The sequence below is a fragment of the Camelus dromedarius genome, chromosome 20 (assembly GCF_036321535.1).
Source record: "Camelus dromedarius isolate mCamDro1 chromosome 20, mCamDro1.pat, whole genome shotgun sequence".
Classification (NCBI taxonomy): Eukaryota; Metazoa; Chordata; class Mammalia; order Artiodactyla; family Camelidae; genus Camelus; species Camelus dromedarius.
The window spans coordinates 609,292-626,757 of record NC_087455.1 but is presented as its reverse complement, the minus strand read 5'-3'; the positions used below and the strand labels follow the sequence as shown (position 1 = coordinate 626,757).

The 17,466-nt window shown below is 53.0% G+C and overlaps 3 protein-coding genes across 6 annotated transcripts; 2 read left to right on the top strand and 1 right to left on the bottom strand.

Moving 5' to 3' along the window:
- Positions 1-6,374: 6,374 nt before the first annotated feature.
- On the top strand, positions 6,375-8,869 carry LOC105105005 (cytochrome c1, heme protein, mitochondrial). The gene is made up of 7 exons (XM_031439864.2): positions 6,375-6,542; positions 7,172-7,368; positions 7,450-7,576; positions 7,663-7,820; positions 7,909-8,069; positions 8,366-8,466; positions 8,568-8,869. Exons 1-7 carry the CDS (start codon positions 6,411-6,413, stop codon positions 8,670-8,672), a joined length of 981 nt encoding a protein of 326 aa, XP_031295724.1. The 5' UTR covers positions 6,375-6,410; the 3' UTR covers positions 8,673-8,869.
- On the bottom strand, positions 8,870-14,218 carry SHARPIN (SHANK associated RH domain interactor). Of its 3 annotated transcripts, none has more exons than XM_031439861.2 (9): positions 13,530-14,218; positions 13,059-13,233; positions 11,141-11,278; positions 10,924-11,065; positions 10,748-10,838; positions 10,526-10,679; positions 10,329-10,447; positions 10,115-10,243; positions 8,870-9,136 (listed from the first exon to the last, which is right to left on the bottom strand). In XM_031439861.2, the coding sequence occupies exons 1-9, from the start codon at positions 13,725-13,727 to the stop codon at positions 9,083-9,085; spliced, it is 1,200 nt and encodes a 399-aa protein (XP_031295721.1). In that variant the 5' UTR covers positions 13,728-14,218; the 3' UTR covers positions 8,870-9,082. The 3 variants fall into 3 exon arrangements, with proteins under 3 accessions (XP_031295721.1, XP_031295722.1, XP_031295720.1); XM_031439862.2 differs by having other exon boundaries at positions 8,870-9,133; XM_031439860.2 differs by lacking the exon at positions 8,870-9,136 and adding an exon at positions 9,875-10,032.
- A 148-nt stretch (positions 14,219-14,366) lies between these two features.
- On the top strand, positions 14,367-17,431 carry MAF1 (MAF1 homolog, negative regulator of RNA polymerase III). 2 transcript variants are annotated; one of them, XM_010998765.2, is made up of 8 exons: positions 14,367-14,704; positions 15,454-15,579; positions 15,683-15,811; positions 15,889-16,054; positions 16,181-16,302; positions 16,385-16,504; positions 16,676-16,804; positions 16,925-17,431. In XM_010998765.2, the coding sequence occupies exons 2-8, from the start codon at positions 15,497-15,499 to the stop codon at positions 16,944-16,946; spliced, it is 771 nt and encodes a 256-aa protein (XP_010997067.1). In that variant the 5' UTR covers positions 14,367-14,704; positions 15,454-15,496; the 3' UTR covers positions 16,947-17,431. The 2 variants fall into 2 exon arrangements, with proteins under 2 accessions (XP_010997067.1, XP_064332796.1); XM_064476726.1 differs by lacking the exon at positions 14,367-14,704 and adding an exon at positions 14,775-15,296.
- Positions 17,432-17,466: the final 35 nt, after the last annotated feature.

Genomic DNA, 17,466 nt, shown 5'->3' with positions numbered 1-17,466 from the left:
TTAATTGCCCCAAAAAGAAACCCTGTGCCACTGCCCCCTCCCCTTCCTGCCCCCTCACCATCAATCTATGTTCTGCCTCTCTAGACTTGCCTGATCTGGACTTACATATGGATGGATTCATACAGAACATTCTACCCCTTATCTGTGGGGCCTCTGTTCCAGGACAACCAGTGGATGCCTGAAACCCTGGACAGTGCAGAATTCCACTGTCTGTTTGTGCCTTCTACCCACAAATTTAATGCCTTTTCCATCTTAACTAAGTACTTATCACACACTGGCCAGAACTTTTGCAGTTCAGGGTGTGACAGCAAAACTGTCACAAATTTCTCTTTCCTTCACAATTTTATGAATAGAAGATTGGTTCTTACTGTAGATCTTAACCTCAGCGTATGATTTTTTTCTTTCCTCATCAAATTGAGGACTTTCACCTTTTCACTTAAGGGAAGCATTTTACAGCTTCTCTTTGGTGTCTCTGAATTGTAAGCGTCATGACTCTCGCACTGCGTGGCTGTTACTGAGTAAAGGGCCACTTGAACACAAGCACTGTGATGCCTCCACAGCAGATCTGATATCCCACCCACATGGCTGCTAAGTGACTAACAGGTGGGGTCCCCGGACAAAGAGATGAGTCACGTCCCAGGCAAGTCGGAGGGGAGGGTGCAAGATTTCATCACACTACTCAATATGGGAGGTATTAACCTCTCACACAGGATGTCTTTACGTTTATTTAGGTCTTTAATCTCTTTCAGTAACGGTTTGTAATTTTCAGTGTACAAATGTTGCACTTACTTATTAAATTTATTCCTAAGTGTTTAACTTTTTGATGCTATCATAAACTAGCTTCTTAATTTCACTTTCTGATTGTTTATTGCTAGGGTACAGAAACACAACAGATTTCTGTATATTGATCTTCAATCAAACTTGATGAAGTCATTTATTACCTCTAATAGTTTGTATATGTTTTTTAGGATTTCACAGTTGACCCTTGAACAACGCAGGGGTTGGGGGGCCAACCCTCTGCGTAGTTGGAATTGACGTGTAATGCTACAGTCGGCCCTCCGTATCTGCAGTTCCACATTCCCACACTCAGCTAACTGCAGGCAGTGTGGTGCTGCAGTGCGTATATAGTGAAAAAATCCCAGTGTAAGTGAATCTGTGTAGTTAAAAGCTGTGCTGTTCATGGGTCAACTGTGTACGTATTCATGTTACCTGCAAGTAGAGATAGTTTTATTTATTTATTTCAAATTTAGATGCCTTTTATTTCATGTTCCTGCCTAACTGCCCTGGGTCGACCCTCCTATATAATACTGAATAGAGGTGGCAAGAGCCAACATCCTGGCCTTTCTCCTGATCTTAATGGAAAATCTAGTTGTTCACCACTGATTTTTTTTTTTTAATTTTGGGGGGGAGGTAACTAGATTTTATTTATCTCTTGATGGAGGCACTAGGGATTGAACTCAGGACCTTGTGCACTCTAGGCATGCACTCTACCAGTGAGCTACACCCTCCCCCTTTCACCATTGAATGTGAAATTAGCTGTGATGTTTTCGCCAATGTCCTTTATCAGGTTAAGGAAATTCCCCTGTATTCCTCATTTGTTGTGGTTTTTGTCATGAAAATGTGTTGGATTTTGTCAAATGCTTTTTCTGTGTCTGTTGCAATGATCATGTGGTCCTTTTCCCTGTATTAATATTACATGTCATGTTGATTGATTTTTACATTAATTGTTTATATTGATTGATTTATCTTTACATTCCTAGGATAGATCCCACTGTCATTTTGTAATCATTGGGTTGAGTCTGTTAATGATTGTTGAGGATTTTTGTATCTATATTCATATAGACTATTGGCCTGTAGATTTTTCTTACAATGTTTTGTCTAGATTTGGTATCAGGGTAATAGTGATCTCAAATAATGTGTTGGGAATTATTCCCTTATCTTATACTTTTTGGAAGCATTTGTGAAGGATTCATGTTAATTCTTCTTTAATTTTGGTAGAATTCACCAGTGAAGCCATCTCACCCTGGGTTTTTCTTTGTGGGAAGTTTTTGGGTATTTTTAAATTACTGATTCAGTTTGTTTACTTGTTATAGGTCTACTTAGATTTTCTACTTCTTTTTGAGTCAGTTTCGACAATTTGTGTCTTTCTAGGAATTTAGCCATTTCATATAGGTTATCTAATTTGGGGGCATAAATTATTTATAGTGTTCCCTTATAATCATTTTTATTTCAGTAAGATTGGTAGTAAGATTACCTTTTTCATTTTTAATTTTAGTAATTTGAGTCTTCTCTTTTTCTCTTAATGAGTCAAGCTAAATGTGTGTCATTTTTGTTAATCTTTTTAAATAACCAACTTTCGGATTAGTTGAACTTTACTGTTTTTCAGTTGTTTCTGCTCTAATCCTATGTTAGGTTATTGATTTAAGATCTTACTTTTTCAAAACATACAGTCATTTAAAGCCCAAAATTTCCCTCTTATCACATCTTTTGATGGTGGTAAGTTTCAGTATGTTGTGTTTTTGTTTTCATTCACCTCAAAATATGTTTAAATTTTCTCTGTGATTTCTTCTTTGACTAATTGTTTAGGAGTATGTTATTTAATACTCACATATTTGTGAATTTCCCAACTCTGCTGTTATTGACTTCTTTTTTGTTGTATATATATATTTTTTTGGTATATATATATTTTTTATTGAAGTATAGTCAGTTAACAATGTGTCAATTTCTGCTGTACAGCATAATGCTTCGGTCATACATGAACATACGTATTTTTGTTTTCATTTCTTTTTCATATTCTTTATAGTTACTATATCAAATATAGTTCCCTATGCTATACAACATGAACTTGTTATCTATTCTATATATGTCAGTTAGTATCTACAAATCTCTAACTCCCAATTGATCCCCTCCCTTCCTCCTCCCTAATGGTAACCATAAGTTTGTTCTCTATATCTGCTGTTACTGACTTCTAATTTCATTCTGTTGTAGTCAGAAAACATACTTTGTATGATTTTACTATTCAATTTATTGAGACTTGTTTTATAGCCTAACATATGATGTATCCTGAAGAATATTACATATGCACTCTTCTGTTGTTGGGTGGACTGTTCCATTGATGTCTGTTAGGTCTAGTTGGCTTATTGTGTTGTTCAGGTCTTCTCTTTCCTTGCTGATCTTCTGTCTAGTTGTGCTATCCATTACTGAAAGTGGGGTATTGACATCTCCAACTGTCATGGTAAATTTTCCGTTTCTCCCTTCAATTCTGTCCAGTTTTGCTTCATGTATTTTGGGGCTTTGTTGGGCAAATGTATCTTTATAGCTGGTATGTTTTCTTGGTGAATTGATCCTTTTTTCATTATAAAATGTCCTTCTTTTACTCTAGTATCAATGTTTGTCTGAAAGTTTATATTGTTTAATATTAATACAGTCCCAATAGCTCTCTCAGTTACTGTTGGTATGGTGTATCTTCTTCCAGGTTTTTAACTTTCTACCTATTTGTGTCTTTGAGTATAAAATGTGTTTCTTATAGACATTATATAGTTGAATCATGACTTTAAAAAAAATCCATTATGCCAGTCCCTGCCCTTTAACTGGAGATCTTAATCCATTTACATTTAATATAATTAACAATATAGTACAATTTATATCTGCTATCTTGATATTTGCTCTATGTCTTATGTCTTTTCTCCCCCAATTTCTTCATTGTTGTCTTTCTTTTGTATTAGGTAGTTATTTTCCAGTGTACCATTTAAATTCCTTTGTCATTTCTTTGACTACACTTTGTGAGTTATTTTCTTAGTGATTGCCCTTGGGATTACAACTGACATCTTAATTTGTAACAGTCTGCTTCAGATTAGTGTTACATTAATTTTAATTGTATTAAAAGATGTTGCTTGGGGGGTGGGAAGGGACAGATTGGGATTTCAAAATGTAGAATAGATAAACAAGCTTATATTGTATAGCACAGGGAAATATATACAACACCTTGTGGTAGCTCACAGTGGAAAAAAAATGTGATGATGAATATATGTATGTTCATGTATAACTGAAAAGTTGTGCTCTACACTGGAATTTGACACAACATTGTAAAATGACTATAACTCAATAAAAAATGTTAAAAAATAAAAAAATTAATATAAAAAAAGATGTTGCTCCTACATAGCTGTTTCCCTCTTTTTGTTTGTTTCCCTCTTCTTTATGCTGTTATTGCCAAAAATTCCATCTCATATATTCTGTGTCTATCTACATAGATTTATAATTATTGCTTTATACAGGGGTTTTTAGATCAGAGAGAAAAAAAAAAGTTACCAAAAAAAATGTATTTATGGGGGAAGGTTATAGCTCAAGTGGTAGAGTGCATGTTTAGCATGCACAAGGTCCTGGGCTCAATCCCCAGTATCTCTATCAAAGATAAATAAATAAATAAATAAATAAATAAATAAATAAATAAATAAATAAATAAATAATGCATTTATATTTGTCTATGTGTTTACCTATCCTGGTGCTTTTATTTCTTCACGTGAATTTGAGTTACTGTCTAGTATCCTTTCATTTCAGCTTGAGGGCTCCATTTAGTATTTCTTGGAGGACAGGGTGTTTTATGACAAACTCTCTCAGTTTATCTGGAAGTATCTTAATTGCTCCCTTGTTTGTGAGATATGATTTTCCAGATACAGAATTCTTGGTTGGCAAGTTTATTCTTTTAGCATTTGAAATATGTCATACCACTGCCTTCTGGCCTCAATGGTTTCTGATATGAAATCTTCTGCTAATTTTATTGAGGACCACTTATATATGAAGAGTCAACATTCTCTCTTGCTGCTTTCAAGATTCTTTTTCTTTGGTTTTCAACAATTTATGATGTGTCCAGGTGTGGATCTCTTTTACTTTATTCTGCTTGGAGTTCTTTAACTTCCTGGATGTGTAGATCCATGTTTTTCATCAACTTTGGAAAGTTTTCAGTCACAATTTCTTCAAAAATTCTTTCTGCTCCTTTTTCTTTCTCCTCTGCTCCTGAGAATTAATATAGCCTGGTATGCTTAATGGTGTCCCACAAGTCTCCGAGACTCTGTTAATTTTTCTCCAATTTTTTTCTTTCTGTTCTGCAGACCAGACAATCTTAATTGATCTAACTTCAAGTTTGCTAATTCTTTCTTCTACCTACTCAAATCTGCAATAGAGCCCCTCCAGTAAAAATTTTCATTTCCGTTATGCACATTTCAACTCTATAATTTCTGTTTGGTTCCTTTTTATAATTTATTGTAATTGACATTCTCTATTTGATGAGATACTATTCTCATACTTTCCTTTAGTTCTTTGAATACATTTAAATTGCTAAGCTTCCCCAGGGATATTTCCTGTTGATTGGTTTTTATTTCCCTATTTATAGGCCAGAATTTTTTTCTGAGAACTAGACATTTTAAACGATATAATGTGGCAATTCTGGAAATCAGACTCCATCTTTTGTTGCTGTTGTTGCTGTGGTAGTGACATTTATGTAGTGCCTTTTCTGAACTAATTCTGTCAAGTCTTTTATCTGTCATGGGTAGCCACTGAAGTCTCTACCTGGTTAGTTTAGTGGTCAGTTAATGACTGGACAGAAATTTCCCTAAGTGCTTGGAAGCAAGACATCTCCCAGTCTTTCCCAAGTAGCTCTGTGTGCATGTGGGGCATGCTTTCAGAATTCAGCCAGACGGTTTACAACTCTGCTTTAGGCTTCATTTCCCTCCGGAAGCGAGCCCTTAGGGCTTTTCAGGTCTTTCATGAGCATGTGCACAGTCCTGCTCAGTTTGTGACCATATATATTTCAGAAACACCTGGTCCGGCTTTTCAACGCCCCTGTGCACACTGTGGTTCCCATTTCTTCCTTTTAAGCTTTTTGATTAGTCTATTATTTACCCCAGCGGTTATCCATTGCCTCCGGCAGCTTTGAAATTACACTTGCCTGTAATTGCCTTCAACAAACATTCCCAGGGAATAGGCTAATAGCCGTGGGTAAGCTGAGTCAGCTCTGCAAGTGGGGCCTGCCGGGGTCATCAGAAAACCGGGTTAGACAACGAAAATTGTTGCAGTGCAGGTGTCCCGCCGCCGCGCCAGGTCTCGAAATACTACTGCACGAAAGCGTGCGATGGCTTCCAAGATGCGGTGGATTCCGTTGGGGGCGTCCGCGGCTAGGGCGCAGCACCGCGGGGCGGCGGAGACCAGAGGCGGCCCTGGGAAACCAGGGTAGCCAGGCATTGTCGCGGCAACGGGCGCCGTTTCCATGACGACCGGGGAAGCGAGGTGAGGCAGCGCACGGCCTGACAGGGACCGACCCCGCCCCGTCCCACGCTGCCGGCTCTCGCGACGTTTCAGCTCCCTTGGCGCCGCAGAGGCCGACGGGAGTGGGGGCTGCGCTGAAGAGGGCCAAGATGGCGGCGGCGGCGGCGACTTCGCTTCGTGGGGCGGTGCTGGGCCCGCGGGGCGCGGGGCTGCCGGGCGCGCGGACGCGGGGTCTGCTATGCAGCGCGCGGCCCGGGCAGCTCCCACTGCGGACACCTCAGGTGAGCGCTGGCCCTGACCCCGGCCGCCGCGCGGCCTGGCAGCCCCTTGAAGGTCACAGCGGGGAAGCTCCGGGCGCGGGCCAGGCAGCCGGGGAGCGGCCTCCGCCCCCGGCTCCCCGCCCCGGCCAGACACCTCTGCCTGCCGACCCTGGGCGCCCGGGAGCACGGCTGGGCCTGGGCCCCGACCCCTCCAGGCAGCACGGGCGCCTTGTGCCGAGCGTGGGGGCAGCGGGGCGGGCTCGCCGCCGGCTCGGGACTGGGGGGCTTTCCCCGGGGGCGCGCCCAGGCCCGCTCCGTTCCAGCCTTGCAGACTGGGCTTGCGTCCTGAAGTGACCTCAGCCTGACCTCGGCCAGCTGCTTGTGACCTTGGCCTGCCCCAGCACCCTTGCTCACTTCGGCGCGATCAGGATCCGAGAACACGCCTCATATCCCCTCCTCAGGGCTGAATCACGGCCGAGGGGTCGGCAGCGGGGAGGAGCGGGTAGGGCAGTGGCACAGGATGTGCTATTGACACCCCGCAGGAGGTGGCCAGTCCTGGGTGGATGAGTTGGGAGAAGTAGGCGCTGAGAGCCAGATCCCCAGGTAGGGCTGGGTGGTGCTCTGGCAGGCGCTGATAGGGGCTTTTGCAGGCAGTGTTCCTGTCGTCGAAGTCAGGCCTGTCGCGGGGCCGGAAAGTGATTCTGTCAGCGCTGGGCATGCTGGCGGCAGGGGGTGCAGGGCTGGCTGTGGCTCTGCATTCTGCCGTGAGTGCCAGTGATCTGGAGCTGCACGCCCCCAGCTATCCGTGGTCCCACCGTGGCCTCCTCTCGTCCCTGGACCACACCAGGTGTGTGACTGCCTGGGGAGTTTCTGGGTGGGCTGGGTTGGGTGGATTCCTTGGCACCGCTAATCCCTTTCCTCTCTTCAGCATCCGGAGGGGTTTCCAGGTGTACAAGCAGGTGTGCTCCTCCTGCCACAGCATGGACTACGTGGCTTACCGCCACCTGGTGGGCGTGTGCTACACAGAGGATGAAGCCAAGGCCCTGGCTGAGGAGGTGGGGACCTGGGGATGCAGAGCACCCAATGATTGGGGCCCCTGCTGTGGCCCACAGCAGGGTTGTGATGGGGCTCTCGGTGGCAGGTGGAGGTTCAGGATGGCCCCAATGAGGATGGGGAGATGTTCATGCGGCCAGGGAAGCTGTCTGACTACTTCCCTAAACCATACCCCAATCCCGAGGCTGCAAGAGCAGCGAATAATGGAGCACTGCCCCCTGACCTCAGCTACATCGTGCGAGCTAGGTACTTGGGCTGCCTGCAGGGTGGTGTGGGGAGGAGGGGAAGGTCTGCTGCTTGCAGGGGTGCTGAGGAGGCACCGATTTTGTCCCAGGCACGGTGGTGAGGACTACATCTTCTCCCTGCTCACGGGTTACTGCGAGCCACCCACTGGAGTGTCTCTGCGAGAAGGCCTCCACTTCAACCCCTATTTTCCTGGCCAGGCCATTGCCATGGCCCCCCCCATCTACACCGAAGTCCTGGAGTTCGACGATGGTGAGAGGCTCCTACCCTGGGGTGGGCAAGCAGGGTACTACTTTCCCCACTGCCAGAGCTGCTTCTCCTGTGCTTGTGGCCCCAGCAGGTCCTGCACCTTCCCTGGCGAGGGCACTCTGTGTCTGACGAGGCTTATGTGCAGCCTTCAGGCCACGTGTGCTGGGTAGGGCTGGGGTCCCATCCCTTTTAAAGCTTTAGGCAGGAACCTGTCTCTGCCCCATGAGGAGGATGCTCTGAGGGCTACCCTAGGTTGGGCAGGGACCCTCACAGGCAGCCCTTACCACTTCTTGGCCCAGGCACCCCAGCTACCATGTCCCAGGTAGCCAAGGACGTGTGCACCTTCCTCCGCTGGGCATCTGAGCCAGAGCATGACCATCGCAAACGCATGGGACTCAAGGTGAAAGGGCTGGGCCAGGGGGCACAGCGGGCTGGGCAGAGGGGCTGGGAGCTGGGCAGGGTCGTCTCTGCGTCCCTCCTCTGAGCCTGCCTCATCCCCAGATGTTGATGATGATGGGCTTGCTTTTGCCCTTGGTCTACGCCATGAAGCGGCATAAGTGGTCAGTCCTGAAGAGCCGGAAGCTGGCATATCGGCCGCCCAAGTGACTGCCCGGTGTCTCTGCTTGCTGTCCTGCCTGAACGGGTCCTCAAGCCAAGGAGCCACCCTGGGCCTATTCAGGCCTCAGCTGGCCCTCTTGGCCAAGCCCCTCTTCTTCTGGGACAAGAGGAGAAGGGGCAGGAGACAGGGTTCTAGCTCCAGGTTGTTCAGCACCCATCATGGAAATAAATTGTTTCTCAACATACACATTTCAGCTATTGTATGATGGGAGTACAGGTGTGCAGGGGACCCTTGCCCTCAGAGCTCCCAGTAGTGTGCTGTGCTGTGTGGCCAGCATTACCCTGCACACTGCACGGACCATGGCTGGGAGTCCAGTCAGTACTGGATGTGGGACAGGAGGCAGAGAACTAGCTGTTAGAGAAGCAGCAGCATTCGTTGGAGCGGAGAGTACCTGGTCTCAGGTGAAAAGGGCCTGGCTTGACTGGACATAGTCCAAGGGCCCAGGAACCTGCTGGAGAAACCAGCCAATGTCAGTGTATCAGACCACTTAGCCTTCATCCTGAGGGCAGCAAGGACCCCTCAGTTGCATTTCAGCAGGGGGGGCCTGGTCTAAAGTACCAGCTGCAGGAGCAGTTTCTGGGGCAAGGGGGCTGGCAGGGCTGGGTGGTGGCGAGGAGAGGAGGGGAGGCAGAGATAGGCAGCCAGAGGCCTCTTAGAATGTGCTCCTGGTCTCTTGGCTTGACAACTAGAGGTAGGTCCAGGCCATACAGCCAGACAGTGGCCAGGTTCGCTCAGCCGTGGACCCATCAGTGGCAGGAGGACCCTGGCTCAGGGCTCTTAGCTTCTGAGCTTTTGTCCCCAAGAGGCGACTATAAGGGACAGCCTGGACAGAGTGGCCTAGAGGAGGAGGGGCCTGTGGGGAAGGCAAGGGCTGAGCAGGGAAAAGGTGGAGGGTGTGTACTGGAAAGGCTCTGCTTGGAATAGGAGGCATGGTCTCCCAAGGACTGGATGAGGTGCAGAGGGCCCAAGCCCAGTGGTTAGCAGCCTGGCAGTGCCCTGCAAGCCCTCGGGGCCTGGGAGATTTCACTGCCATGCTCCGAGGACCCCTGGGATTTGTGGTCCAAGTGTGCTCCAGTGGCCACCTGGGCAGCTCCCCCAACCTCTGCCAAGTTCCACTGAGGGACTGTGCCCTGCCCTCCACCCTCCCAGCAGCCCAGTCTGCACAAAGGCACGTGAAGGGGCACCCAGCTGGCTCAGAAATGTCTTTAATGACTCCAGCTCATGGCCCCTCCCCCCAGCCCTGGCTTTGTCCCTTGTGAGCAGTCAGCAGAGGTTCCCTGAAAGGTTCAGGACGGGGTCCAGGGAGCTCGGGCCTGGAAGGGAGGGGCCATCCTCTCTCCTTGTCACCTTGGCGGGGGGGGGGGGAAGAGATGGGTCATTCTGCTTGTTCTGCCACTGCCCACCCCTGTTCCCTCCCTGCCTCTGGTACCTTTGGTAGCTGCTGGGTGGAGGCTGTGGGAAAGGGCTCCCAAGCACGAGGCCTCTGGGTGCTACACATCTCACAGCCATGCCGGCTTGCGGCGTTGATGAAAGTGCAGGAAGGGCAGGACCAGCTGGGCTAGAGAGGTGAGGACAGTGCTGCTGACCCCTTCCTTCCAATGCCCAGAGCCGCCTGGGCCCACCCTGCCCAGTCCCTTGCCCACCTGAATCGGGTTGGGGAGACTGGAGCTGGCTGGTTGAGGGGCTCGGGGAAGCCCAAGTGACTGAGGAAACAGACGGCCTAGTTCCCCCTCCATCTTCTGAGGGCGCTGAAGATTGCGTCCTGCGGTAGAGGGGTGAGGCTCAGGACCGTGTCAAGCTGCACCCCACCTTCCTCATCCCACCCCAATCAAGGACTGACCTGGGGCTTCTCGGGGGGCTGAGAGCAGGTAGAGGAAAGCAGGGTCCCCGTCCCGCCGGACCCCATAGGAAGCGAGGCTGTACTCGGGGACGCACAAGCGCCTCCCAATGACCCAGCGCTGCACAGATGGTGGGAAGCCAAACTCCGAGAACACCTGGGCCAGAACATCAGTGTCACCTGGGGCCCCCACCCCCAGCAGGGGCCCCCAGACCCTGTGCTCACCTGCTCCTGGAGGGCCCCGATGGTGCAGTGGGGGTGGACCTGCAGCGAGACATGGGCAGAGGATGCAGCGTCTTCAACCGTGACCTGTAGTCTGGGCCAGAGTGTAGGTCAGGGGTCAGGATGTGGGACCTGAGCGGGTTGGGAGGTCAGGGTGAGAAGGAAGTCCCAGGCCTTACCTGATGGGGCCAGGAGGGAAGCAGGCCTCTCGGAGCTGGATACTCAGGGCCACGTGGTGCTGGGCCAGGAGAGCTGCTGCATGGGCTGCCCCCTTCTCATCCCCACCCTCTATGGCCCGGGTCAGGCGCCCTGCCAGCTCTTCTGCAGGGGGAGAGAGAGCCATCACAGCCTCACATGGGTTGCTTCCCCCGACCCCCTCCAGGCACCCGCCTTTACCTTTCTCCATCAAGTCTCCAGAGCTCCAGGGAAGATCCACCTTGGGTTGGGGGGCCTTGGGTGTGAGCACTTCAAGGGGACTGGGCAGGGAAACAGGGCTTGTTTCTGGGCCTAGGGCTGGGGGCAGGCTGTCATTGCCTAGGAGGGAAGATGTGTGGTGGGCTAGTGGTCTCCTGAGATTTAGCCTGGAGCTCTCTCTCCCTCCTTACCTCAGCCCATGCCAGGGCCCTGCCTTGGCCACACTTCAAGCCAGGCCTTCTCCCCAACCTCAACCCTTGCAAACCCCAGAAGTCCCTGCAGACTCCACTCAAGAGCTGTACTTGGCTTTGCTTTGGGCTCTGGTCCCTTCTGCTGCCCAGTCTCACCTGTGCTCCTCCTCCACAGAGGCCAGACCACTTCTCTTGGCCTCTGCAGGCCCTCTCAGCCAGCCAGAACCAAAGCAGTCCTCAGAAGGAGCCTGCCCCTTCCTGCTCAACAGGAGCCCTGCCGTCAGGGTGGCCACCTTTTGGTATCCCAGGGACCTCTATCCTCTCTCCTGGCTCTACCATCAGCACAGAACACCTTGGGCTGCTCCCACTCCAAACAAACCCTCTCCAGCTAATGCCTGCCCTGGGCATGCTGCTGTCTCCCCCTTCTTACCTCCTGCCTGAGGCCCAGCCCACACGGTGCTGATGCAGCTCCTTAGTGGTCTTAGGTCTGAGCTGTCTGACGACTGAGATAAGCAGAACTCCCAAGCACCCAGCACCATGCCTGGACTGGCCTGAGATGAGCCCCAAAGGCCACATGTAGACTCTTGCCTTGGGCGTTTTGTATGTACCTGCTGCTCGCTGGCCACATGGTTTACCCTACAATCTTTAAATTTCACTCGTGTCACCTTAAAGAGGATTTTCCTACCACCCTATTTTAAGTTGCAAACCCCTCCCTTCCAGCATTCCCATCCCTTCCACCATGTGCAGAATTTTATGTTACTTATTTTATGTGTGTCTCCCCTCTAGAAATACAAGCTCCAAGAGAGCAGAGGTTTGAAGTTTTATTCATGCTAAATCTCTAAGGTCTTAAAGGATGGCTTAGTATGGTGCTGAATACATGTATCTGGTGAACGAACAAATGAATGAATGAAAGAAGAAAGCCTTTCTCTCTCTACAGATGCTACTGTCTGGATCTCTTCCATCTCACTGTGTGGTTTTCTTCTCACCACTCTGTCAGCTCTTCTTCTGATGCATCTGTGGACTTCTTCCCTGAGGCACTGCCTGCTGGACCCAGACCCTATTCTCGCTTCCCTCTTTTGGGTGACCTTGGTTGAATATTTCTACCCCCAACCTTTGTCTCTTGAGTCCCAGCTCCAGCCCAGATCCACCTACCTCCCTTCCCTCCCACGTGTTTCAGAACTTGATCACTTCCATGCCCTCCCAAACAAGCCCTCTATCTGGGGTCTCTACAGTATCTGGTCCCTCCAGCTTTCTGTCTCAACCACTAACCCCTCCATTTAAACCCCCATGAAACCCAGCCAGTTCCATCTCTCAAGCATCTCTGGAAACATCCTTCTCTCCAGCCCTATCTGCACCACCCACACAAATGCAGGCCTCTACTAGTCTTAAGTAGTTCAAACCTGAGCCTATTTCTCTCCCACTGAATACCTGTCCCTTGCTGTTGATCTAGTCTGTCTTCTCACCCAGGTCCCGAAGGCCTGCTTCTCTGCCCCTCCACACTTGTCTGCTACTCCAGGCTTCAGCTCTGTTCCTTTTCTCCCCTTTCTTCCTCCTGGAAGGCTTTCCAGAACCCCAGCAGTGGGTAAGGTGAGCCCAGCTTTCCCCACTACTTTCCCCATCCAGGCCAGCCATTGGGCCTTCTCCTCTTCTCTCCTAGAACTAATGCAGTCCCTGGCCAACGAAATGAATCTTCGCTCCAGGGAACTGACCATTCTGTCCTTCCACGGTGGCACCTCGGACCAGGGCTGCCCACCGCTCAGCTTCCTGAGGGTTGGCGAAGTGCAGGCTGAGAGTCCCAGGCCCTCCTGGTGGAGGCTGCAGCTCATGCTGGCTGGGGCCTCTGACAGTGTAGGAGACTGTCTCCAAGGGCCACTCCAAACTGACCTGAGGAGGGGGAGAGTCTAGGCTCAGTGTCTCTGCCCAGCACACACGACATGGTGATCAAAGGAAAACGAGGTAACGTGTAGACCACTTATACTGACCTAAGCGCTTAACTTGTATTATCTTACGAAACCCTCACAGTAGCCCTACGAAGGGAGGTACCAGCATTGTCCCCATTTTACAGCCGAAGAAACAGAAGCAAAGAAAAGTTAATTGCTCAAGGGCACGCGACTGGCAAACAAAGGGCTGGCCTCAGGCTCCGCGGCCAGGCCGCGCGACACCCCGCCGCCTCCACTCACCGCGCCGGGCCCCGCGCCCAGCAGCTCCAGCCGGAAGCGCCCTGGTCGCTCAGGGTCCGCACTCAGCTGCAGCCTCCGCAGCTGCGCCTCGGCCTCCGGCCCCGCGCCCAGCGGCCGCACCGCGGCGTGCACCGCCAGAAGCACCGCAGTCGAGCCCGGGTCCGAAGCCGCGGCCGCGCCGCCCACCGGCGGTGCCATCTCCGTCCGGCCCCGGCCCGGCCTCCCGAGCCCGCTTCCGTGGCCTCGGGCCGCTGAGCGCCTTCGCCGGCCGGAAACTGCGGCCGCGAGCCTGGGGTTCCGGGTGCCGCGAAAGCTTCGGAGCCGACTGACCCTCCCGCTTCGCCAAGGGTGAACACGGCCCCAGGGTCTCCGGACACAGGTGGGCGAGGCTGCGCCTAGAGGCCTGTACGCCGAGCAAAGTCTCACGGACCGAAACACCGGCTACTAGTGGAAAGCCCAAGAGGCTCGGGCGGGTGCTGCGGCCCGGTGGTCCTTGCCGACCCCGCGTCCGGCCGGAGCTGGACGCCAACCCCACCCGTTCAAGGCCTGCCTCCCGCCAGCCGCTGGGCTGCCCCGTCCCGCCAGCCCGCGGATCGCTCCAGGGAACGCAGGTGGCCCCCCAGGGGGCGGAGCCAACGATGGGCTGTGACCAATGAGCGCCAGGGAGGGAGGCGGGCTCGCACGGCCGAGAAGAAGATGGACAGGCACCGCAGCCAGTAGGAGTGGAAGACAGGACTGAGCGGCGGGCAATGCGCCCAATGGCTATGCGAGCTCTCGCCCCCGGAGGCTGGAGCGGGCCATTCAGACGTGTGGGGCTGGGCCTTGCGGACGCTTGTTGTTGTCTGGCCGGAGGAGGCAGAGGTCGTTCGCTCTCTTGCTCAGGCCTTCTGTGGCGGTCGGCGGGCAGGTCGGTCGCGATAGTAGGGCGCCGAGCAGGGGCGAGGCTATGTCGCGGTGGCAGCCCGGATGGGCCGGCAGGGCCGGGAGTAACGGGACGTCGCCTCGGAGCTTCTTCCCCCGGATACAGTGCGGCCCGTGCGGAGGCCGCGGCGCCGCCCTCCGGTCCTGAGGAGCCCGCGCTGCCCGGGGCCCGCACCGCCTTCTCACCCGCACCGACGCCTATCGACCTGATCCCGCCGGACCCAGCCAGGCCCGACTGAGCGCCGCGCAAGCAGGTAGGCGTACGCCCTGTGCCCGGCGCCGTCTCGGGGCCTCCGGAACTACAGCCCCCAGCAGGCTTCGCGCCGGCGCGCGTGCGCGCCTCCCGAAGCGCGGGCCTCCTGGGATTTGTAGTTCGCGGCGCCAGGCTGGGACCCGTCGGACGCAGGAACGCCTAGGTACCTTGCTGACAGGCTCTCCTGGGGGCTGTGGGGCCTCCCTCTGCACCTTGTCGTACTTGAGGAGAAAAAGGGAAGAGCTCATGCGTTTCCTCTTCTCCTTACTAGACAGCCTCCTGTAGAACAGGGAAGAGCGCCGCGTCCAGGTGATCGCAGGGCCGAGCCCCAGGTGTCCTGGTTCCTCACCGGGTGCAGGTTCTTAGCCTGGCTGAGAGGCCCGGCCCGAGGCGGACTTAAAGAGTCGTGTCCCTTCGTGGGCTCACAGTGCCCCCTTGGTGGGTAGGACTCTCGTTGGGACGGGGAGTGTTGAGGGAGAGACCGAATCGGCAGCTCAGGGTTAGTGGGGACCCTGGTGGGTCCCCCAGCCTGCCCCAAGATCTCCTGTGAGGTGCAGGGGATGTGGCTTGAGCTGGAGCCTTGCCACTCTCAGGTAAGGGGATCTCCTCGCTTCTCCTGCCAGTGCTGAAGGCCTGGGGGCAGGCTGCAGGAGGGACCTAACTTGTTTACAGGGGCCCCGCTTGCTGGGAGTGGGGCCAAAGGTGGAGTCCCAAGGGCCAGATACCCATGGACTGATCTCCCATCCTCAGGCAATACTAGCCTCTTGGAGCACAAGACCCCTTCCTCAAGGACATGAAGCTGTTGGAGAACTCCAGCTTCGAGGCCATCAACTCGCAGCTGACGGTGGAGACCGGAGATGCCCACATCATCGGCAGGTGAGGCTGGGGCTCTAGGGGCTGGTGTCTCAGCAGTCACTTTGCCCTGGCTCTGAGTTGAACCTGGGGGTGGCATACTCCATGACCCTGCCTGCATCTCTAGGATTGAGAGCTACTCATGCAAGATGGCTGGAGATGACAAGCACATGTTCAAGCAGTTTTGTCAGGAGGGCCAGCCACACGTGCTGGAGGCACTGTCCCCACCCCAGACCTCAGGCCTCAGCCCCAGCAGGTGAGCGTGGGCAGGGCCTGCCCACTGGGGACTGTGGCATGTGGGGCAGTGCTGGGCTGACACTTCTTTCTGTGCAGACTGAGTAAGAGTCAAGGCGGTGAGGATGAGGGCCCCCTCAGCGACAAGTGCAGCCGCAAGACCCTCTTCTACCTGATCGCCACACTCAATGAGTCCTTCCGGCCAGACTATGACTTCAGCACAGCCCGAAGCCACGAGTTCAGCCGGGAGCCCAGCCTCAGCTGGGTGAGGGTCGGGTCAGGGAAGGGACCTGCAGGCCCCGGGCTATCGCCAGTGTCCTCCCCAACTTACCATGGCCCTGCCCTGTTCATGCCTGCTGTCTTGGGTCAGCCCCGATTATGACCATCCTAGGTGGTGAACGCAGTCAATTGCAGTCTGTTCTCGGCTGTACGAGAGGACTTCAAGGCCCTGAAGCCACAACTGTGGAACGCAGTCGATGAGGAGATCTGCCTGGCCGAGTGCGACATCTACAGGTGGGCTGGCATCCCTGCAGGTGGGCCCTGGGTCTGTGTGGCACTTGGGACCTCACACCACATCTCGCCCTGCACTCCCCAGCTACAATCCAGACTTGGATTCAGATCCTTTTGGGGAGGACGGCAGTCTCTGGTCCTTCAACTACTTTTTCTACAACAAGCGGCTGAAACGGATTGTTTTCTTCAGCTGCCGCTCTATCAGGTTGGCTGGCACCTGTCCACCTCCCTTCCCCCACCTTCCTATTTGGGGCACGCACCATTTCCCTAGCTTGGTCCACCCTATTCCTGACTTTGTCCTCCCGGGACATTCTCCCTGGAGTCAGCAGCAGGCCAGGATAGGTGGTCTTAAAACGGGTTCCCTCACCTCCCCCAGTGGGTCCACCTACACTTCCTCAGAGGCAGGCAACGAGCTGGACATGGAGCTAGGGGAGGAGGAGGAGGAGAGCGGCGGTGGAGGCAGCGAGGGCGGACCTGAGGAGACCAGCGCTGTGGAAGAGGACAGGTGTGCAATGGCTGCAGTGGTCTCCCTCCCTCGAGCCTGGGGTGGGCAGGCTGGGGCCCCTTTGCCTGGTGTCCTGGGTATTGGCTCCTCAGAGCCCACTGTACGCCACCCTTTGCCCAGGGTCCCAGTGGTCTGTATGTGAAGAGGAGGAACAGAGGCCCCGGCTTCACCCAGCTTCAAACCGTGCCTGGACCTGCCCATCTGAGGGGCCCCAGGGCCTCCAGAACCGCTGGCCAGATCCTGCCGCTGCCACAGCACCAGCGCCACCCAAGGCCACGCCTGCCTAGCCCTTTGGCTCTAGCCTGTGGATGTCCTCTCACTCCCATGGGCTCCTGCCGCCCGCGCTGTGGCTGGACTGGACAGCACAGGGCCTGGTGGGAAGAGCCACTGCCCTGCCCAGACGGACTTACATAGGCAGGGACAGCTGGACCACAGAGTTTATTTTTGTATTTTGTGCTGGGTCAGGCTTGGGCCTGCACAATCCAGCCCAAAGGGCTGGAGACCCAGCAGGCGGCCCCCAGGGGTCATCTGCCCACTTGTACCCCCCACCTTGCCCATTGGGCAGCGTGCACTGAGTGTCACTTTGCTGCAGCTGGTTTGTTTCCAATAAAAGTTTCTGTGACTTAATGTGTTCCTAGGCTCTTGCAGTGTGGGGGCGGGGC